The 24,334-nt window shown below is 42.9% G+C and overlaps 1 protein-coding gene across 1 annotated transcript in view; it reads right to left on the bottom strand.

Annotated features, from left to right (window-relative positions):
• LOXHD1 (lipoxygenase homology PLAT domains 1) overlaps window positions 1–24,334 on the bottom strand; it is a 177,663-nt gene that overhangs the window by 122,370 nt on the left and 30,959 nt on the right. Inside the window, exons 2-4 of the mRNA XM_077790176.2 lie at window positions 16,224–16,338; window positions 6,401–6,481; window positions 5,444–5,628 (exon numbers count right to left, since the gene is read on the bottom strand). Of these exons, the coding sequence (XP_077646302.1) occupies window positions 5,444–5,628; window positions 6,401–6,481; window positions 16,224–16,338 (381 nt within the window). The remainder of the gene's footprint in view (window positions 1–5,443; window positions 5,629–6,400; window positions 6,482–16,223; window positions 16,339–24,334) is intronic.

The raw sequence follows: 24,334 nt of genomic DNA, 5'->3' as shown, positions 1-24,334 counted from the left end.
TGCAACTGTGTTGGAACTCTTCCATCCTCAAGGCTGAAGTATGCCACACCAGTGTGCTCCTCATTTGCATTATTAATAGACCAAAAAAAGATTAAACTTTACCCAGAAATAGTAGAGATTGAAGTCTACTCTTCAATTTGGTGTCACACATGCAATTCTGTGCTACTGGGAATATTCAGCCTTGAAAGAGTTTGACGTGAATTGCTGTCCCAAGCACATTTATAACCCATCATGTCCAATCCTAAATAATTTCAGGGTGCTGCTGGCCAAAAAGCCAGATGAAAGCTAGTCCTTGGTTCTCAACCTCATTTGCAACAGGCAGGTTGCAAAAATTTAACCAAAATTTGACAGGTTAGTGTAAGACAGGATTGCACAGGAGACTGAATGGATTTTCAGCTCACTGTGGTCTTGAGCATGATTTTAAGAACCAAGTGAGTGAACATCCCCATTGCAAATGAATGATTCTGCTTTCTCAGAGTAAAGCATTGTTTGATTAGCGAGAAGTTTCAAGGGATATCAAGAACAGCCAATATCTATTTCCCTTGTTCTGAGCATAACTGGAGGTTATACTGCATAGAACCCAGAATAACTTCAAGCAGCTGAATAGCCTTAACTGCCTATGGTCAACCCCTTGAGAAAAGATGTTTATTGTTGGATAAAAAACTTGTCATCTAACCCAATCAAACCTCAGCATCTTCTATGAATCTGTACAAAACTTAGTCTTGCAGATATGTTTTGGTATTATGTCTTCAGAAACCCTGCAACCCACATGAAGACCAGCTCTCAGGGCTCCCTGCTTTCCAGCCAGGTGATAAAAAACTATATTCATAACACATAGGGATGGAGAAAGACACAACCTTGGTGTCCCACCTGCAGGGATGAAGACCATGAGGATAAGGCCGGCAAGGTCCAGGCAAGTGGGGGAGATGGGAATCTGAGTGGTACAAATGATTCCTGACCCCTCTGCAATTATCAAACAAGGGGCTGGGAAATTCAGTTACTGGCACAGCTATCCAGGGAGTCTCCATCCCTGAAGGGGTTCAAAAGCCACGTGGATGTGGCACTTGGGGACATGGATTAGTGTGGGCTGAGTAGTTCTGGGGAAATGGTCAGACTCTGTGATCCTGAGGGGCTTCTCCAACATAAAGGATCCTGTGATTCTATGAACTGACCCCTGAATTTCATGTCCTTTTACAACTCCATGGGGTCAGTAGGTCTCCCAGTGCAGCTGCAAGCTGTTATTAATGCATCACTTTGGCAGGACATCAGACACCCACAGAGTGATCCAAAACCGGCAATACCCAAAGAAAAACAAGCACCTGGCTCCAGTTTTGAGCCTGTCCCTTGCACTAAGGCTCAGCCACAGCCATACAATCCTAAGGCTTCATAAACTCAAGTGAAGCAGCACGAAGCTGAACAATAGCCCTCCCTTGTAATTAATACCTGTAGTGTAAATTAATCCAGGCTGCCAATAGAAGCTGCTGGGTAAATAAGAATCTGTGACACTATCCCAGTCAAAGGCCTATGGGCATACAATGCCATAGATGTGAATACAGGGGATAGAGGATCATTCAAACAGGAACACTTAAAGATGTAACCTGTTCTCCTTGAGAAATGCATGACATTCCACAACAAACCTGATAGGAGGTGTTTTATTCAGATAAGTAAATGCAATCACTCAGGTGTCTGCAACTGCCAAGTCAGACAACCACAGTAGTTCTATTTGGGTCATGACAAGTATCTACTTCTGGATTTTGAGTGTGTGTATCCATTTTTTCCACTCTATCTATCTATCTATCTATCTATCTATCTATCTATCTATCTGACTGATTTTTTGCCACACATTCTTTTCTGTATTTTTAAATTATTCCTCTTTTCTCCCCCCCCATCTTAAAATTAACCTTTCCAAAGCTCACAGTCTACAGGAAGTCTCTATCTGGACTGTGCTCCTCCCCAAGAAAGAGGATGAGTCTGCCCATAGTTTAGTCAGTTTTGGTATAAGCACCAACAGCCCATCTTCAAATAGGCTTCAGATGCCTTTTCAATGAATCAAAGATATGACAAAGAAAAGGAGTTTATGTTTTTCAAGCCCACATCCTTCCCACACAAAGCACAGAGAAGGTCCCAGTAGTGACCTCTAGTTCACTGAGGAAGAGGAAGGTAAATCCTCATGACAAAGACAGGAAAGTTCTCCAGGAGAAGATCAAAAGCTGAGGGTGCTGCAGGAGAAGGAACCTGGAGAAAACTTGTTTGATTCCCTCCAAAACAATCCTGACTGTGACAGCAAATGGAGTATGAAAGCAAAGCATGAAGCTAAGTTTGGCAACAATAGTGTCTGAATGGTTTATAAAGAAGAACTGAAGAAATAAATGGATTGAAGATGTGATTAAAGACGCATAACTAGAAATGAGAAGAATATGGCACTGAACTGCTAATGGGAACACAGACTTAGGAGGGAATTACTTATCTTTCCTTACATAAACTTATATAATTTTTCATTATCTAGGGGCCTAGAAAATATTAATACTCAAAGAGTAAACACCACTATTTAATCCATTGGAAAGAAAAACAAAATACCCTAAAACACAATCAAATTCAGGGCAAACTACTTGTATGTACAACAAAAATCATATCACAATCTCATTTCAGACCTTTAAGGATTCAGAGCGAGGCATATTAATTCAGATACATTTACATTTGCAGCTGACAGTTCACCACAGCAGTCTGGGGATGTTTATCTTTCATTAATTATGGTTCAAGGGGAACTGCAACCTGAGATAGCTGAGCTAACCCTCTCCTCTTACAGATTCAGACCTGCCACCTGGAAGTCATCCAACCCTTCACCCAGCCTCTGGCCTCAGCCCAGCTCCTGCCTGGGCACAGGCAGCTGCAGAGCCCAACCTGTGCTGCTCAGGCATGGGGGTTTATCTCTGATAAAGGCGGTGAGTGCTCATGCACTTCTGACAAAATCCTGCCTAAATCTCTTTTTTTCATGCTCGGGAGATGATCTTACTCATATTTATCCCAGGACAAGCACATGGAGAGCAATTAATCTGTATCCCAGAGCCACTTCTTCAGAAGAGCGAGCGCTCGGACTGGCTGTTCTGCTTGTGAAATGCAAAGTAGCTCCTGCAATTTCATTGGAGCTGCACTCTCCTGTACAGCTGAGGGTTTAGCCCACAAGTCTTTTCCTGATGTGAGACATGTGTTGAACAGGATGGAGGAAATCACACACGTTCCCTTGAATCATTTCTCCCAGGCAGCAGCAATAATAAATTTGGATAAGGTGTTGTGTCATTTAAAGATCTATTAAGATTGAATGGTTGACTTCTTCCTCAAGGGAACCTCTCCTTAATTGTACATTGCTTTGACTCATACACTACCTTCTCCAGAGCCCTTCTGCCCCTCAAGCATCCTTAGATTCTCTATTTCACAAATCAATTTGTTTAAAAAAGCAGCAAGATACTTCAGCACACACAGCCCCAGTAGTAACTGGGTAGGTTTTTGGCAGATAAAGTCTCCAGAAGTTATCTTATTCCCTTGTGGCAACCACCCTGGGGATGTCTGCATTTTAAAAATGCTCCAATATGCATTTCTTGTCAATGGATATTATTTGTGCATGCTAGCTTGCTGCATCTCCCCCTCAAATCCATGGGCATAGAACCCCTGTGGAGCCTGGCCAGCTGGGCAGTGGGACGAGGCGGGCAGAGGGAAGGAACTTCTCCTTGGATCCCAGGGGGTTTGGAGAAGCTCCCACGTGAGTCCAAAGACAAGCTGGTCCCACAAGCAAAGGAAAGAGGCGCTCTCCCTCAGGATTAGTTCCAAAGTTTAATGAGGGCCTGGGGAGATCCCAGGCCACATCTGGCTTCGAAGGACCTCCAGAGCAAGAGCGAGGGTCTCCCGGCCCGGAGCTGCCAGATACAGGGGGGCAGGGAAACCCGAGCAGGTAATGGGGAAAGGACATGGGAGTGGCTCTCAGGGGGCAAGACCTCAGAGTGACCACTGAGGAGGAGGTCAGGGAGGAGTCCCAGCCAGGGTCCAGTTACCTGGTGACCCTGGGGGAAGGATCTGGACAAAGGGGAAGGGTCACCAGGTGATGGACACATCACCTGGGAGGAGACAGGGGGTGGGTTGGGGTTTGATGGACATACAGGTACTGATGGGAAAGCTGGGATGAACCAAACAGGTACAAAGAGGGGATATGGAGGGACAAACCATATGGGGGGATATACAGTGCAAACACAACTCTACACTAGCTCACATGCAGTATCTTTTCATGGTTACATATTCAACATTCCAGCACTCTTTTAGAAGGCTGTATCTCAAAAGTGCAAAATTACTCAATGATTCTGGGTTAGTTTAGTGTATTCTTTCACTATTAACATGACCTCAATAAAAATAACAATACTTTGCCCTTCTAGAGCATCTATCAATGCTCACAACACTGCTTAAGTCTGGCAATAAATTGGTTTTACCGAATAATTGCTCTTAAAGTGGTAATGTCAGCAACGTTATTGCAAGAGGTCTACTAATTATTCTCAATTAGATTCAATCCTGGCAAAAGCACAAGTTTCCTCTTTTTAGCACTGAACCATACAGCTCTCTTTCCCCACAGACCTGTGGCTGATGGTCTTCACTTCCATGTCCAAAACTAAGCTCCCAGAAAGGAGCAGTGCCCTGGTGAGTCTATCAGGAACACACAACTCTGTTTCCTCATTAGCACTTGCAGATGGGGTGCTGACATCCCACCTGAGGCTGGTTTGCTGGCTCCTCTTTCACATCTTGGTCACTCACATTTCGTGCACCATACATGTGTGGCCGGCACTGGTACCAATTTGGGAGTGTCTGTTGTGCAAACTATCCTAGCCTCATTTCAACATCATTAGCTTAAAACCACACTGAAAAAACAGGCAACAGCTCACTGTGGGTATCATACACACATACAGCAAAACCAGCGTGGAGTTACAGCAAAATCAGCGCAGAATTACAGCAAAAAGGTTGGGTCCTCTGTGGAAATTTCCTGCAGGACATCACCAGAGACTGAAAACACTTCACTTTATGGACAGGACTGCAACCACAGTAGCCACAGGGTAGCACACAGGGGTACTAGCTACAACTTTCAGGGTAGGATGCCTCTCTTCAAGCAGGTACTCAAGTTAATTTAATGTTGTCACCACAGATCCCTCAGTACTCAATGAATGAGTGGAGCTTCTCCAACCAGTGATTTATCCCATCCTAGGACATCAGATCTAATGCTGGAAGAAGAAATTACCCTCTTGAGTAATCTTGCATCTTCCTATATCTCTCTCCACTGACTATAAAGAAAACTTAAATTAGCTTAGACTACACAATTACTTTTTATGTGATGACATCCTCTCAAAGCAACACTGTCCTTTCCTATGAGGCACCAGAAAGCCAAGTTGTTTTTTTTTTTTAACCTTACTTTTGGGCACATCCATGGGATTCAGGCTGCCAATGAGGTCTCTGACATACAGCCCATCCCCATCCTCCTTGCTTAGCCAGTTGTTACAGGGGAAGTAAAACCGGAGGTGAGGTCTGTTCATGTCGGTCACGATCACACGGTCGAGGAACCATCCCGCATTCAGTCCAGTGTTGTCATGCTCAATCCTAGAGGAAGAACAACCCTGTTTTAGTATTCTGGTTAAGACTGACTACTAGCACCATAATTTAGTGGAATATTATTTACTAGGCAAGGCTAGAGCAACTGTACACATAATTCCTGTTTATGGCTGTCTATCCAAGAGTTTCAAGGAACTTATGTGCTTTACAGGGTATATTAAAAATAATAACCTTCCATATGGGCAGAGATCACAGGTGATTCTGTGAATCTTTTATTTACAAGGAGATGCTCACAAACATACCTCCACCTCCACATTATTCAACATATGCATTCATTCACATTGCACTTCATATCTAAAACACAGATACCCAGTGCCCCTCCCGCTCTATTCTCCTCTTGCATTGTTTTAACCACCTCTTCCCAGCTTTCTTTGTACTACTTACTAATTTTAAATTTTTTATCAGTCAGTCAGACAGTGGTTAAATATAATAATTATCATTTTCATTATACTAAGTTAGAAAAAGGGGATGGCAAACCCCATTTACCTACATTGGGACATAAAAACAGTCCTAAACATCTTTCCCCATGATTGCATATGACAGAAGTACAATTCTTGATGGGGAGCATGGATACTTATAAGCAATACCTTAGGTGATTTCACACTTCACTTCAAATTTTCGGTAGTAAACAAGCTTTTACCACCCCTTAACTTCACCTTGATGGGAGCACGTTAAGAAATAATGAATAAAACATGGAAATACTTTAACCTCTACAGCCTGTCGTCCTATTAATACCTCACAGAGCAGGTTGTGCAGGTACCTTATTTTCTTTATTTGTCCGACATTATTGGTTTTCACTCGGAACACATCTGTTTTGCTCCTCTCAAAGGCCGTGCTGCTCCTGCAATGCACATGCATCAAAAGGAATGGTGAAAAACCAGCAGCCTTGACAGCAAGCCAGCGTATAAGGATAAAGAAGTGTCATTCCTAATGCTGGAAAGACCTACTTTTCAGTGCCCTCTCCCCCGTGACAGGTTTTGGATGCTCTAAGTACTGACATTAAGCAGACTTTTTTACTTATCAGACTCCAAAAGCTCTTCCAGAAGCTGAGGCAGAAGCTTTGGGGCAAATGCAATATGCTTTGTGTCACAGGGTCCCAGACCCAGACATGTCCTTTCCTGTCATCATAGCCTCCAGGCGTCAAACAGACCTGCTCCTGGTGGTGGAGCAAAGGGCTCCAGCAAGATTCCTGTGTGGCCACAGATCTGCCCAGGACTCAGCCAGAGATAAAAGCATCTAACCACATCCAACTTTCCAGGCCCATCTCCCATTACTTTTTTTTAAACAACTGCTGAAACTTTGGTCCTACAATTTGCATCTTATTCCAAGTAAAACAATTGAAGGCAGGAAGTAGTTTCACTTTTTTGGGGGAAGTGTTAAATGTGCAGTTTGTATTTCACAGGTGCAAGTGCAAAATATAAAGTCTATTGGCCCAGGTCAGGGGATGTAGAAGTTAAGTCCCAGTTCTGCCTCCAGCCTGTAGTGTGATCCTTGGCAAGCAGCTCTGTCCTTTTCTGAGCTTGTATTTTCTACAAAAGCACTATAAATAACATCCAGGCAAAGCTCTGAAGATACAGCCTCTCCCACCTGCCCTCCCTGATGGGCCCCCATTTTCTCTGGGCTGGTAAGCATGGCTACGGATGATTAAACACAGCAAAATCCTAAAGTTGTGTTAAAATGAACAAGAAACCATAGCACTCGAGCAATGCAAAGCCATGGTGAAGTGGTTTGCACATAGAAATTTAATTAATATTAATAATCCCAGCAAGGGGGTTTGGCTTTGCTTGCTGCTCTTCACTCTGCAGGTTGCTGAAGGACCTGCATGTGCCTTGCTTACAGGTCATTTTGTGTTCTGCTAAACCCACGCCCAGCCTTCCTCCTCCTCCTCCTCATCCATTCTGCTGTTTCATACCCCATGCCAGGAGCAACACCAGTGTATGAAAAGGCAATTGCACCCAGATCGCCTCGCCCAGCCTGGCTGCTGGAGTGAAAACAGCCAGCGAGTGCAAGGCAATTAGTCTGTCAGGCTTGAATGAGCATCGTAATGACAGCAGCTTCTCCCCGCATTGGCTCGGAGATCGATGCAGTGCTGCAGACTGCTACGGAGATGGCATGAAAGTATTAAGTGAGAATAATCAGCCCAAAGCTCTCAGTGCACCAGTCCCTCTGGCTGCTGGTTTGTGGCAGTCCCGCCACCGTGCTGGGCTCTCTTATTTGCTGGGTGGATGCTGGGGAGCAAACCTCCTTCTGCAGGGCATCCAAAAGTGCCCACTGAGCAGATGCTTAGTGCATCCCAAAACAGCTTGGGGAAGCACTGGAAAATGTGACACAGCCCAGAAGTCAAACCCCTGAGAAGTCTTGCTGTTGAAAGGTAGGAAGAGTTTTGACAAGTCTCTTCCCTTGAGCTGGATCTGCAGCATCAACAGCAGCGGAAAAGAAAAATCCAGCCCTTATTTCTAGCACTGCCAATTGCATGGGGAGGGAGGGAGTGAGGGAATATCCCACAGTGAATGGCTACACTGAAATGTGGGCTAAAAAATGGAAAGAGTGAAAGAAAAGGAGAAATTACAGCTGGGCTATGTCAGAGTCTGGTCCAGGCTAGGACTAGGATGAGACAGTCACAGCCAGATTACCATAAGGAACTTGTTACACCAAACAATGAGGCACACTGGCTTGCACAGCCCTGGTGACAAATAAAGCAGGAAAAATATGACTTGGAAATTATGGCTAAATTTGCAATGTTCAGGCTTGACTGGGTTCAAACCCAGGGAGTTTAGACCATAAGCTTAGTCTAAGGATCTTTTGAATTTCACTATAGCCCTATCATTAATCTGAAATAACAGGCCAGGGCAACTCCAGAAATATGTTTTGGTTGGGTTTGTTATTTGACATATTTGATTTGCTCTAGCAGCTCTATTTTTCCCATATTCTGTTGCAACATTTTTCCCAATTACTTTGTAAGAAACATCCAAGGAGATTCATCAAAGACTAATATGTGAAATTCTTATTTTTTTTTTTTTTTTAATCTGAAGCTGTTTTCAGATTTTTTCAGCTGAGTAATTGCCTGCAGGCTGCACTGCTTGTGGCACTGCAAATGTACAATCATTCAGAACACTTTGTTCCCTGGTTGGGTTTGTGGTGCTACTAAAAGTCAGCAAGAGTTGGTACATATTTGAGTGTGGCATTTTTAAATCCCTGCATTCATCTCCTCTGCATGGGCACAGACAATGGGGCCAGGTGCCATGAGGGTTTTGCCACTTCTTGATAACCAGAAAGCCTTTATAATGCAGTTTTGTTTGCAAAAGTACATAAAATAAGCATTTGTACAAGTAAATATTTTTTTTTAATGAAGGTGAATTAAAAAGAGTTGACCCACCACCTAAATAGAAGTCACATTTGGAATGGAAATCGTTTTCCCTTTTGATCAGCTAACAGCAGCCTTTTCACAGGTGATTTCTTAGGAACAGACAGAAAACCTAGATACTGATCACAGCAGAGGCATAAAAATAATGACCTTCAGCAGTGATGGAATAACATAAACCAATTTAGCTTTGAATCCCTGCTTAATCATTTAAACTGCATTTCCATTCAGTGTTTTACCTGAAAATGCCTTGTACACACAGAACTGCCAGCAGAAGCGCCATGGATTAAGGGCTGCACAGAAGCACAAAGTGTTATTCTGTGTGTCAGTTCAAACAAAATTTTTAAAATGCTCCATTAAACCATTAGAAAGAGTCAGTTCTTGGCTGCATCTCCCTGAAATGCTGTCCACAGGTCTGCCTGTTCCTGCCATGGATGTTTAGCAGCAGCTGGAGGAGGTGAGTATCGGGGATGATTTTGGAAGGTTGTTGAGCCCAAACCGTCTTAAAGCCTGCCACTCTCTAGGAAAATATAAATGCTACTTGGTTCACCTGCTAGGTCAGGGGAGTTTCTCATGCACTATGGGTGGGCAGTGTAGAATGTCACAGAATGACAGAATCATTTGGGTAGGAAAAGCCCTCCAAGGACTTTGAGTCCAACCATGCCCACAGCCCAGCCAAGGCCACCACTAACCCATGTCCCCAAGTGCCACATCCATGTGGCTTTTAAATCCCTACAGGCATGGGGACTCCATCACCACCCTGGGGAGCCTGTTCTGTGGTTTGGCAGCTCTTTCAGTTGAGAAAATTTCCCTAATATTCAGTCAAAACCTCCCCTGGCCCAGCCTGACGCCGTTCCCTCTCCTCCTGTCCCTGTTCCCTGGGAGCAGAGCCCAACCTGCTGGCTGTCCCCTCCTGGCAGGGGGATGTGCAGAGCCACAAGGTCCCCCTGAGCCTCCTTTTCTCCAGGCTGAGCCCCTTTCCAGCTCCCTCAGCCCCTCCTGGGGCTCCAGCCCCTTCCCCAGCTCCGTTCCCTGCCCTGGACACGCTCCAGCCCCTCCGTGTCTCCCTTGGCCTGAGGTGCCAGAGCTGCAGCCAGAATTTAACGTGTGTCAGAGCTGAATTGAGAGGGACAGGAAGGAAAGTTTTTCCCAAAACCACACAATGAATCCTGCTCCCTTCCCCATATTTTTGCAATAGCTAAAGTGCTCTCTCTCCACATCCTGTTTCTATGTAGGATTTCCCTTCCACCCTTTGGCCAGTATCATCTGTAAGAGTGCCATGAAAAGATGTCAGGGATGAGCACTGGTCTGTCCCTGTTGTTTAACTGGCTTGAAAGTACAGATAACTTCTCTTATCCTCAGTTTGTTCTAATACACATTATAGGCTGTGTGAACCTGTGTTATCAGGCCTCTGGCTAAGATGGCATCTTGCTAGCAGATGCAAAAGGAAAAATTCTGACAATGTGTTAGCCTCATCCCTCTGTCCCTCCCAACACATCCACAATCGATCACTCCTAGAGAGAGGACATTGTCATGTACAAACTAACTACAAAAAATCCCCCATATTTCAAACCATAGCAGCTCTTAGCACAGAGTTCTAATAGCAGCATCATTAGCCTCCTCCTTGGAGCAACAAATACTCCACAGAGATTAGTCTGCAAATATTTAGCCAAGTCTGCTGTCATGAAGCTGACAACATCAGTCAGCTGGTGGCTGGGAATACCACGTGAGGCAGCATACATCCAAAACCACTCCAAAAGAAACCAGCAGAAAAGCACAGCCATTGTCAATGTTTGTACTAAGGATATTATCAACCAGGAGAATGAATCCTGCTTCAAGAGGCACTGAAAAATTGGTGAAAAAACAGCCCCACTTGCGAGGGTTTAATTGGATGAGATTAACTGCTCAGGGTTGTAGCAGAGTGATGACACCCGGGAGCCAAACACCAGACCAAAACCATGGGAGTCTGAATTTACCCCAAAACTTTACAAAGTGAAGGTGCACTGACTCTGCCTTATCCATAAGCATTCCAGATACAGATTCAGACAGCCTTAATTACAGACATTAAGTGCTCCTTCACTTTGTACTCCATGGAGCAGCATCATTTTAATATCAGATATTTTCATCTTTGGTGGTGTGATTTGCATAAACAAAACAAAGTAGTGGTGTTTAATTTAGATAATCTTAGCTATGCTTTATCATGAAATCATTGAATCATAGAATGTCCTGGTTTGGAATGGACCTTAAAGATGATTTCTTTCCAGCCTCACTGCTGTGGGTGGGGGTGCCTCTGTTCAATCTCAGTTTGGCAATTATTTTCTAGAGAAACTGTATGCAAAGCAAACAGTGCCACCAAGAACAGTGAAAAGTTTTCTCAGTATTTTCCAGTATAAAATTACATGTTTAATTACATCCACTTTGCCAGACTGAGATAAATTTTAGTCTGTTGAAAATTTTCATCCCCTTCCCATGGAGAAATATTTTTAAATTGTTGATGACAATGAGCTCAGGCATTTTTAAGATTGACATTAATGAGTTGGGATAGGGGCAGGACTTTGAGCAAGACAGAATGTTGAGTTCATTCCAGGAATACACCTTACTCTTATCCCAAGGGGAAAACTGGCCAGGTTTTACAGTTTGAAAATTGCAGCTGACACTTGATCAGCAGGGACCTGGGTCTAACAGCTGAATTCCCTTAATAAAAGTCTGGCTATTCTAAGCAAAATCATGTTTTTCTCTCTAAGGCTTGACCTTCCTTGTAGTTGTACCACGAGCTGCTGTGTTCATAACTGCTGTTGGATTATAATTTATACATACACCAATTATACCCTCTTATATTTAGGTTGATCAACACCTTGGTCTAAGCACTCTCTCAGGTACTTTATTGCTGAAATACTAGACACAGGCTGGCTAATAAGACTGAGAAAGACAGAGGAAAAAAAATCCTATTTAGTTTCTTTCTCAGAAGTGAATATGGGCTCCAAAATTGCTGTTACTTAATGCTGTCCCAGACCATTAAGTCTTCAAAGAGCACTGAAAGTGCTACAGAATTGTACAGACATAAATCAGGGTAGATTTAGATACATAAACAACTGTAAAATGGGAAACAGCATGTGCCATTAAAGGAAAAGGGTCACAGCTCCCCTCTGAAGCAGCACTTTCACAATAAGGTGAGAATCCTTCCCCCTCTGCACTTGGTGTTTGTTCTCTTCCTAACCTGAACAGCTCTTTCTGCCCCAGCTACCTAACCCTTCCTAACTCATTATATTAACTGCTCAGAGTAAATAAGCTCTCTTTCCTGTATTTTTTTATTTATTTATTTATTCTAGAGAGGTTAAATAACAAAATCAGATCTACTTCCACTGGGCTTGGCTTAACTGTACTAGAGCTACAAACATTACCATCATCTGAAGATTATCCAGTACATAATCTACAATACAAAGCTGGTTTAAGGGGCAGGGAAAACTCTGTATAGTCACCCAAGATCAGGTAGAAGTGATTGTCAATTTATTGTCTTCAGCATCAGAAATTTTTTTTTGATCCTCTGTGTTGTCATAAAATTCAGTAGAAGGCCAGCAGTCACCAATTATTTCACCTTTCTTCCACATTGCCATAGCTGTTAAATCTTCTCTTAACTCTTTCTTCCTTGTTTTCTTTTGCCTCAAGGAAAAAACCTCTCTGTGATATTATTTGCAGTTGTCTCCAACTGGACCAAGTAAGCTTAACACTGAAAAATTGCACTAGCAAAAAAACCATAGATTTGGACTAAAAACTGTGAATGAGCTGGCAGTGGCTCTCCCAGCTGAGTGTTGCACTATTTCTCCAGCCTCAACCTGGTGGGAAGCACATGAACATGGAGAAGTAAAATACTGTGGAGGATCAGCAGTGGAGATAAAATACTGTGGAGGATCAGACTCTTTGCTCAGAGTGGGATCACAGAGGAACAATTCACGCCTGTGGGAAAAGTTTTGACAACTGTCAAAATGCCACCAAGTAAAACCTTGGTGTTTACTCATGTGCCTGTGATGAAGCCAGTGGAAAGAAACTCATTTCTGGTAGTGCTTTTAGCTTCTGGCTGAGCTGTACCTGATGCAGGGTGGTGGATGGGGAACTGAAGAGTTGCATAAACTGGGTTTTGAAGTGAGATTTTGCCAAGAGCTTCTGGGCCCAAGCAGCACTTTGCCAGTACCAGTGATACAGCCCCCCACAAGCAGGCAGACAGTGACTGCAAGGGAGGTGTCATTCCAGCCATGCCCAGGCACCCAACACTACTTGTCTGAACCTTCTTTCCAAAATAAATCACATAATCACCAGATTTTTGTGTTGGAAGGGACCTTAGGGACCTTAAAGTCCATCTCATTCCACCCCCTGCCATGGCAGGGACACCTTTCAGTACACCAGGTTGCTCCAAAGCCCATCCAGCTTGGCCTGGAGTATCCCTCCCAGGGATGGGACAGCTTCTCTGGGCAACCTATACCGGGCCTCAGCATCCTCATAGCCAAGAATTTCCTTCTAATATCCACCTAACCCTGCCCTCTGATATTTTTAAGCAGTTTTCCCCTTGTCTCAACACAGCATGTCCTTTCTTGCAGCCCCACTCTGGGACTCAGCTCTTGGCTCAGATTTTTACTGCTGTTACTTCCAGAACCGATGTTCCTCCTGACCAGTCATGACAAAGATTTGTGTCTTTCACAGTTACCGTATTGCCGGCCAATGTTAAAAATACACAACATTTCATCAGCTTGCCATGTCTCCCCCTTAACAGCCCATGACAAAAAGACCTGAACAGTCATGTCTTTCACTACCAGCACACAGTCAGGAAAGAAACAGGAAAAACCCATTCTAACCAGAAGCCGAAGTGGTAGCATCATCTTTAGGCAATGCATGATATTTTAGCTGTCTGTCATACATGGGGAAATGTAAACACCTATAAAATGTCATGCATTTGCAGTCATAAGTGAACTCGTTTAAACATTTAGTTGAAAGATGCATGAGATTCCATCCTTTTGCCATATTCACAAAGCTGCATAACAAGTTTGGGGAGGGAGGGGGGCAAACTGACTATTTCATGGTTTTCTTATAATTAGGAGGCAAGACTATCAATTAAGGAGGTCTGAAGGCACTCCTACACCCAGACTAGATGTTTTTCTCGCCATTCCTTGATGGAACACTGTAAAGCACCAGACTTTGCTTAGAGACACAGAAATTTTGCTGATGTTTGGGAAACCCCCAGTGGAAAGCTGTAGTTGCAGTTCTAGTGGTCACCTCCTATGGGACCAGTTTCAAGAGCCCTGAACTGCAGAAGGTAGGCGTCCCGAGCCTTTCATGCTGGCTTTCCACACCTCAGCCATCTGTTCACTGCAGCAACAGGGACCAAGCCAAAAAGGCTAACTCAGGTCCAAACAAGCTCAGAGTGCTGCTGCTGCAACCTAAAATAACTCTGTGCATCCTTTCTTTTTCCCTTTCACAAAATGAAAGTGGTGAGAGCAGGAGGAAAGAGGAGGCATTAACCCAAGTGCCAGCAAAGACCACCCACACAACCAGCAGCACATTTAATACCACAGCTGATGGACATATTTTGACTTCTCTGAAGGGCATAGAATTTATTTATTAATATTTTATGGTAATATTTGGGTTCTTCCCATAGCTTCGAGTAGATGAGTGCTTTCCGAATGAAATTGCTATTTATGTAAATGCTGACCACAAGACAAATCCCTGGAAAGCAGATATTTCTTTGATGGTTTTGTCCAATACTACAGGGCAGGTCTGGAGGCTAGAAGCCCTTTCCCCCAGCAGAGCTGCTGCTGCTGCTTCCAGCTCTGTCACTGATCTGCAATTCCCTCTTAGGTCCTTGCCTCATTTTCCTTCTCTGTCACATCAAAGAAAATGGCATTCCACTTTGTCAGTTTGTTAGGATGTCTGGATGAAAATCACACAACAAAACCAAAGCATTTCATATAGATATATAAAATACAATCAGGACTGGTGTTTCTAGAAATTCTGGGATAATAGAATTCCTTTGCCTAGCTCTGGTTTCTGAATTTGAAATATGGCAAACAGGGCTGAAATTTCATGTATTTTCTTTACCATTCCCATATCATTTTCTTTACAGACTCTCATGTTTGAGTTGTTTCACTGGGAAGAGAAGTTCTTTTGAGGGTAAAATTTAAAATAGCTGCAGGTACCTCTTGTCGGTGCTGTAGAAATGGAGAAAATGTGAGGTTACCGTGTGACATTAGCACAGGATTAATAATTCTGAAACACATTTCCAAGAAAACCAAAACAGTAAGAACACCAAAAAAACAGACACACACAGCCTCTCCTAGACTTTCTGGAGAAGGAATTTCTGCTTTATCTTAGTGCAATTGCCTGACTAAGGGAAAGTTAGTACATTGCAGAGCTGGTGCTTTGTCAAAAGTCATCTTGATTTCATAGGAAATGAGCACCTGCTGATCCTGATGTTCACTTTGTAAATTAAACAAAAAAAAAAAAAGCTATTTAGAGAGTCAAAAGCATCTTAATAGGCTCTTAAATTATAAAATAGGGCTCCCACTAAGTTCAGCGTGCTGATAAGGAATGAGAAGATGCATCCATAGAATGGTGTTGACATCAGCTGGAGGAAAATAGAACAGGGCCACCAGAATGATGTGCAACTGCAGTGGTGTGTAGCATACAGCAGATAGGATGAAAGCAGCTTAAATTAGGAGCCAGCTTAAATTTTTCATTCTTCCATTTCTGCTTGCCTCAGGTTTCCTATGGCTGGTAGTAGGTGGTCATCTATCAACATTACTTTAAACCCACTGAGTTACTCTTTAGAATCATTTGAGGACACCTCTGTCTGTACCTGACTAGCATGGAGACCTCAGTGGGATCTTAGCATGGGAATACAGCCCATCATGCCCACTTCTACAAGCAATGAATGTTCTCAGCTCCTAATTTGGGAGCTCCAAAATTAAGCTCTAAGAAAAGCAAGTATCTCCACACCTTGCAAATATGAGCATTATATAATGTGGATTTCCACCTACAGAAGGGAATGCAGGTTTGCAACGGATTGGATATAAAATACGCAATGCCAAAAATTCAGATTTCCCTGGTGATCTTAAAATACTATATAGATTTATTCCTTCCACATCCATCAGCATGATATTATGTTTCATCAAAATGCTTTAACAGTCCCTGAAGAGCAGGCCTCAAAGATACAGATTTCCTTTCAGACACTTACTTGCTGGTGAGATGAGTCTTGGGAGTGATCCCATGCTCTCCAAAGAGAGTGACAAAGACGTTGGCATCGGTTCCTGCTCCCCGGACATCTCCTGTCACTGTCACCACCTCATAAACTGTGGAAAGAGAAAAGAAACATCAGGACAACAGGAGAGAGCCTTGACCCTTTATGGATTCAAGTCATCTTGGAGCTGATAAACGCACCCTAGAGATGCATCTATGCACCCACTGCCCAAAAGACCCATCTCTTGGACAGGACATATTGAACCTAGCTGTTGAAAATCATCACATCAAACAAGACTGCTGGAGACACTTTACACGGGCAGAGAGGGACTGGGTTAGGATGGACTTTGCTACAAATAATGCACTTGTCTGTGAACATGCTGCCTCTTCTACCATAATGCATGAGCATGTGTTACATAGAGCAGATGAATTTATGTGAAGTGTTAAAGCTGTTGAGCCACGTTTCATTTGTGCACATGTCAATGCAATGCATGTTTTCCTGTTTGCTCTGGTAAGATATTTGTATGGAAGCTGGGACATCACTACAGCCAGGAATTTTGCATTTTGGTTGTTGCAGAGATTTTACCAAAGACAAAATGGTAAATTGTGAGGAGAATCACAGAATGTCCTCAATTGGAAGAGACCTCGAAAGCCCAAAAAAAACTCGCTCAACAGGACATGAATCTTTTCAGTCTCTCACAGGACCCACAAGGATTTAGTCCAACTCCTGGTCCTGCACAGACACACCAACAATCCCACCCTGAGCATCCTTGGGAGCATTATCCAAACACTCCTGGAGCTCTGGCAGCCTTGGGACAGTGTCCATTCCCTGGGAAGCCTGGGCAGTGCCTAGCACCCTCTGGGGAAGACCATTTCCCTGAGATCCAAATTAATCCCCCTGACAATAGGTAGGAAAACACCTAAATTAGAGTCTCGAAGATCTATCAATTTATCTTTCCAAGTAGTAGACAGAGTGACAACTGTATTTACACACACATATATCTTCTTGGGAGACACACAAGTTAAAAAGTGCTTTTCACTCAAGAGGCATGATAAGATCCAATGGCCAAAAGGCAGAGTTAGACAGATTCAAATAACAATAATTCTGTAGTCAGACATACATTTCTTAGGATGATGAGTGATGTTAGAACAAGACTTGAGGCTTGAAAACAGGTTACTTTACTGAAGGACATATCTTAGTTGGCTTGACAGAGAAGGAACTGGAAGAAATTACAAAACATTGCCTGTGGCCAAACTATGCACCCTGATGGCTCTTTTTGGCTTCAGACAACATGGTGTTCACGATCTAGTGATAGCATCTCAAACTCAGACCTATCAGCTAAGGGAGAGGCTATGCTTTCATCATTTCATCATGCACAAACTGACTGCTAACTATGGGATTTCTCACAACTAATGCTGTAAAAATGTCCCTCTTTGCGGGTGCATCAAAGCAGTTACATATTTTATTAGTGTCCGTCTCTCCCTCACTACATCACTAATCTATTCTATCCATGTATCTATTAGTCTATTCTATTATATTCTGTATTTACTCAAAAACATAAAAAATATATTTTAACTCTGCTCTGAGCATCACATGTTTTTCCACAATAACACTCTTCCCTCAAAACATAATCAAAAAGAAATTTAATCACCATTTCAACCAAAAGAGCTAAATGCAGGAACCTCATGTAAAACTGATTAAAAACTATTCTTTATTTCCATAAGCTCTATTGCATTGAGAAAAAAAAATAGTGCAATATTTTCCTAATCTCAACTTCCCATGAATATAAATAGGACAGAAAAGGGAACATTATTGTCATAAGTACAGGAAGTTGTGATCTGTGCTTGGCAACATTTTAAGCATCCCTTGGCTTGGTGTATTTCATTTACAGCTTCAAAGGAAGAGGAGATTTTTCTAAAAAAACAAAAACAAAACAAAAACAAAAACCCAAACAAACAAAAAATCAAACAAACAAAAAAAAAATACAAACAGAAAATAAAAAAAAAAAAAAAAAAAAAAAAACACCAAAGAGGAAGAATATGGGATCAACAGTTTGCACATGAGTAATATGTATAAGCAGTGTTTTCATTTCACCATCCTCCTGTTAGCATTCCCACATGCCAGCGGGAGATGTTTGGCATGGCGGGGAGAGCCAGAAAAGGTGCGTGCATTAGCCATTAGCAGGAGGGAGATTTGTAACCTGCGCTGTCCCGGTGAGTCACCGCCCGTCACTCCGCCGCTTTCGGCCGCAGCGGCTCCGCTTCCGAGACAGCCGGCTCACCTTAGAATATTGCTGTGCTCATCCACAGCAGCCTTTTATGCCTGATCATCTCAAAGAGCTTTATGACTTATCTGTGCCGTGGAAGTATTTATCACTGTCAGAGCTTCCTACAGGCACTGCCAAAGTGGCAGCTACGGCTCAGCATCCCTCTGCAAGCTTCTGCCGCTGGACACGGCACTTTGTGCCTGGTCTAGTTGACAACATCGTGTTTGCTCAAAGGTTGGACTCAATGATCTTGGAGATCTTTTCCAACCTTGATTCCATGATTCCAAGCTTTTCTAGGGAAAGGGACTTTTAGGCATTGTGTCCTCTCTCCCCACAGAGCCTAAGCAGAACTTGCCCCTGTTCTGGTTTTCAGGGATGAGGTCAAGTAATGTTCAACTTTGTCTGGCATGCAGGCATTTTTCATGTGAAAAGAGAAAAAAAGCCACCACAACAATCTGTAATTTCCCAGACACCTTTCAAAAGATCCAACAGTTTTTCTAGTGAGTTTTTTTACTGCTAGAGAGCTGCTAGGACTTACAGATTATATGTCCATATAACAGAGTTTGCCATATTAAACCTGCCATCAAATGAAACATATTCTTGAGCTAGTCTGCTGCACCTGAGCAGGTATTGGCATCACCTCATCTATACAACCAATTTTAATTTCCTTGCTGAAATTGTAGAAAATTATCTACTCCCACTTTTCAGTCCCTAGTTAGTGAGGTGATGAGATACAGGGACATTGTCTAAGATAAAACCCACCACAAAGCCACAATCCCCCCTTGCCCCCATTAAAAATCAATCCCTCATCTGATTTCTGCAATGGGAGTCTCACAGTTGCAAACCAATGACAGCCCAAGTAGATGTTCACAAGCCCAAAATCAGCCTCCATACACTGCAGTGGGCAGGCAGCACATGGATGAGTAGTTTTTACCAGGACAGATGTGCTGAGCCCTGCTTGATTAGTTCATGCCATTGCCAGGCATACACTGTAGTTAACATATTTTAATTAACTTTGCAGTGAGGGTCTGGGTTGATGACATCAGCACATCAAATGCATTTGGCACATGTCACAGTGCATTTCTGGAAGGGAGAAGGAGCCCTACCATCTCTTTTCCAGACTTACAGCTGGACGGCCAGCTGTGCAAATACATGCTGTCCCAGATTTCCAGTGATGCTGTAGATGCAGGGTCCATAATTTCCTTTTCTGGAAGAAAATTAAAGTTTAATGCTAATATTGATGCCAGCTCATTCTGCAAAAGGCAGGAGAAAAATGGAGATTATTTAGCCACTTCCTTCAAAGGTGTGGAAGTTCAGCAGTACAGATTCAAGATTGTTTCTTTTCTTTGCATTTTTTTCAACAATTTTTTATCAGCCCCTGACAGCTTTCATATTTGCTCTGCAGTCTGAGGGCCCAGAAGGCATTTAAAGGTTACTGAGCTGGGGTGACGATAAATATTTTGTACCCCATCCCCTTTGCTGGGAGCAGCACCCATGATATTTTTCAAAAAGAACTGTGTAGGTTAGTAACATTTCATAACCACCCTCAAGTTTGCTCCTGAATAATTGGATATTGTGGCTTTGAGAAAACATGTCCAGTGCTAGCAAATTCCAAGCATAAACATCTAGTGTTTTGTGATTTAGGATGATAAATCTGAATTAACTAAAAAGCTTGAAATCGGATATCTGTGGAAATTATCTAACCAAAGCTGGCATCTAGGTTAGAAGGATCAAATTTACTACTTCCGTGCTCCAGTTTTGAAAGAGAATATTAGGAAAACACAGGAATTTAAATCTTAGGTGTCCCTCTAAGTTTCAACTATCTTCCAACCAAGTTCCTTATTTCCTTTTTGGATGGCCTCATGGTATTTCTAATCTTCCCATTTTGAGTTCCTGTTTTTCACACTCTCCATCACTCAAAAATATCCAAATTTTTATGGAGGGTCCACCCCCATTATTATTTTCTGGATCATGGGCACTAATGCTCACCAAGGACTTTCCTACTTGGTGCCTCTTCAGAGCTTTGCAATAAATTTTGGCTTCTGCAATGTTAAAAACCAACTCCTTTTACATGTTCCTGCTCTTTTAATATACTGAGATATGCTTTTGCAGAGGCTTCTTGGCCTCTCTGTGTATGACTTTGCACCCATGATGCCCCTGCTTCCTTCTTGGTCAAACATAAGGTGTAAACATGACATTTCCATATCTCCAAATACTTCATCCACATCCCTTCAGACATGGACAGGATTTCCAAAGATCTTCACCCAGGTGGTCAGTTCATGAAGGCAGCATTCAGATGCTGCTGTGGGGCTTGGAGCAACCTGCTCCACTGGAGAGTTTCCCTGCCCATGGCAGAGGCTTGGAATTAAATATTCTTAAAGGTCCCTTCCAAGCCAAATTCCTCTGTGATGTGTGGTACTCCTTAATGCTTTTCCTAGCAACATTGGCTGAGTTTATGAAGTTTATGAAGTATATGGCAGCCCTTGAGTAGAGGAGCCCCAGAGAGAGACAACCAATGCAAGAGAGAGGGGACTGGACCCCAGTTTGATCATCATGCTGCTCACAGGAAGACACCTACTATCAAGGCGCTTTTAGGTGGCAAACAACCCTGCCCCAAGGTCAAAGTGAGTCTATTCTGAGTGCTCAGATCATGGCCAAGTTACAGAAACCCAAAGCGTTAGTATGGAAATGACTGACTTTCAGCCCAGTCTCCAAATCTTGCTTTTCTCCCAATAGGCCAGGCAGAGTCAATACAAAGCTTTAATACACTTACTGATACAGACTCTTTTGTTCCAAATATTATCTCAATCAAGTGGAATTTAGTTCACTTATCTCCTCTGGTAGATATTGAATCCCCAGCTGACTCCACTGCTCAGCTATCCAGCACAAAGGCTTCAGAAGCTGGTGGAAGTTCCAGCAAGCTAAACAGGACTGATTTGCTATGAACTGCAAACCCATTACTGCTTTTCTCAGGCAAATACAAGCTCAATAAAGGAAATTACAGACAATACTTTCTTTGTTGAAAATAAGCATTCATAAATGGTCATTTCAAGCGCAGGATACAGATGGCATAAAATCAGTTTTGAGTTACATTGCATCTCTGCTGGAAACACTCACACCCTGTTTCTTGCTTTGCAGAAGGAGATGATAAATAAGAAGTGGGTTAATATAAATCCATCCATTCAATGATTCAAACACTTGCTTCAAAATTACTCCTAAAATTACTGTAAAAGTATAAACTCTGACAAGTGCAGACTGGGACACTTAAACCAAGAGCATGGAAACTTCCCTTAGCTACCCAAGAAAGGAATATTTCCAGGACAGAAGAGTGCTTTGGCTGATAAATTCAGTTTTGTCTGACTCCAACAACATGGACTGCTCAACATCAATTATGGCCGTGACTGCAGGTCCTGTCAGGTCACATTCTCATAAGGTGAATATGGATAACTGAGTTGGTGCCTAATTTCTGTCTAGCAAGACTGTCCCTTGGTAAAAAAATCAAGGTTGTGCCACAAGAATGATTAAGTAGGTGAAATAAGACAGAAAAGATAATGAGGAGTTTGGGGAAGGAAGAGAGAAAGCAAAACCCACAGGTTTCTGAAGGGATATGTCAGAGAATGGACCATGTTGTTCCCAGTGATGCAGAACAGTGAACAAGAGGAGCAGGGAGAAACTGATGCTCAGGAAATTCCATGTGAACATGAGGAAGAACTTCTTCACTGTGCAGTGACCAAGGACTGAAACAGAGACCAGAGATGGTGTGGAGTCTCCCTCACCTGGGATATTCCAGAGCAATCTGGACAAAATCCTGTAGCCTGTGCTCTGGGATGACCCTGCTGGAGCAAGGAGATGGAACCAGAGGACCCACTGTGGTACTTTCCAGCCTGAACCATTCTGTGATTAATCTTAAATATAAGCCTAAATCAACACCAACTGCTTTGAAGCTGTGGCTCTCAGAGCTACCTTCAGATGCTTCTGTTAAGCAGGATGCATTTACCTCAGCAGCACTAATGGCTGTTTGCACTTTGCTGCACCTCCAGCTGGGAATTCACTGATTATTCTCAATATTCACTTCATGTTGATTCATGCTAAGCACCAATCACTCTGACTTCTCCTGAAACACTTCGGAGTGTGTTTGACTTGGAGCACCTGAAGAGTACCTTGACATTTATGCAAAATACTTGGAAGTTTTTAAGGGTCTGTGCTGTTATAGGTTATGTTTGACAAAACAATGCTCTGTGCATGTGAGCATATCAGATAAATACTTATGATGGTTACAGTTTAATCAGGAACATCCTTTACCCACCACAAAGACGAGCCTTTAAAATCGCAGCTTGTTTGTTTTCAGTGAGCCACAATTTGTGCAATAATCTCTTGTCATACACAAAATGAGTCAAAATCTCCTCTCATTCACTCTGAGGCAAATCCTGACTAACTCCATTGACTTGAGCACAATGGCTTTGGATTTGTACCTCAGAACTGTGAGCAGATTTGGGCCTCACACTCTATGAGAGATTGCCTGCTCTTTATATGCTTCATGGAAAGAAGCTTTTGGGTCTGGCATGGATGCCAAATTAATTATTCAAAGCAAAAGATAGAGACTTTTTTTTCACAAATATTTGAACTGGTTGCACACTGTTACACATTTTGCTATTCAAAGTTTATACAAGGAATTGCAGAGTTAATAGCATCTCACATTTTGAGAATTTGTCACAGACATGAATTAGGGAGGCTTTCTCCTAAGCAAACTTAGTGCAGGTACACACAAGTATCATTATCTTGAGCTCTGAAATATCATTTATCTCTTACAATATAAATCCAAAGCTGAACACTGTCCTGCCTGTTCCCACAGTCAGTGTAGTCATGATTTGGAGTGTGTTTTACTTCATCAGCTATTGTAAAAATTAACATTTCATTCTTATGCACTGTAGGAAACCAAACTTGATTCACATGGTGTCCAGCTAGCACTTAAAGAGTATTTTTGCCTGAGCACTACCAGGAAAAGCCATCTTAGTTCTTTGCTGGAACAGTAAAGTAGAATTAGTTTAGCAATCAACATCTTTTTTATTCAAGCTTAAATTGTGTTGGAGGAAAATACAGTGTTTCAGTGGAGAGAGACGCTCACAACAGAAACCTGTTCCATTTCTTTCATTGTCTCTTGGAGGCAAGAAGGACCTGCCAGGACATGGGGTGCCTCTGAGTCACCACTATTGACAAGAACATTAGAAATCTCTATCCAATGGGAGGTGTACAGCACAGCCTGGGCAAAATATAAAATTGATTTTATCTGCAGCACTGAACAAAGCCTGTGGTAGAGCAACGTGTCTGCAGAATTCAGCTGGAAGCAATTCCCTACTGTCTGTCATGTCTGTGATTAGAGGGATGGAGTACCTCTCCTATGAGGAAAGGCTGAAGGTATTGGGAGAGTTCATCCTGGAGAAGAGAAGGGTCTGGGGTGACTTTCTAGTAGCCTTCAATTACCTGAAGGCAGTTTATAAAAAATCTGGGGAGAGACATTGGACAAGAGCCTGGATTTACAGGACACAAGGAAAGGCATCCCACTGCCAGAGGGGCAGATGGGATATTGGGAAGGAATTACAGGCTGGGAGGGTGGGGAGGCCCTGGCACAGGATGCCCAGAGAAGCTGTGGCTGTCCCTGGATCACTGGAAGTGTCCAAGGTCAGGCTGGGTGGGGCTAGGAGCACTCTGGGATAGTGGAAGGTGTCCCCGTCCCAGCAGGGAGTGACATTGGATGAGCTTAAAGATCCCTTCCAGTCCAATCCATTCTGTGCCTTTATGTTCCATGTCATCAGACTCTAACAAGATCCCACACTCTTCTTGT

This window comes from Lonchura striata, chromosome Z (genome assembly GCF_050655825.1).
Source record: "Lonchura striata isolate lonStrDom1 chromosome Z, ASM5065582v1, whole genome shotgun sequence".
Classification (NCBI taxonomy): domain Eukaryota; kingdom Metazoa; phylum Chordata; class Aves; order Passeriformes; family Estrildidae; genus Lonchura; species Lonchura striata.
The sequence above is the reverse complement of the archived record's forward strand: the minus strand, read 5'-3'. Positions and strand labels throughout refer to the sequence as shown.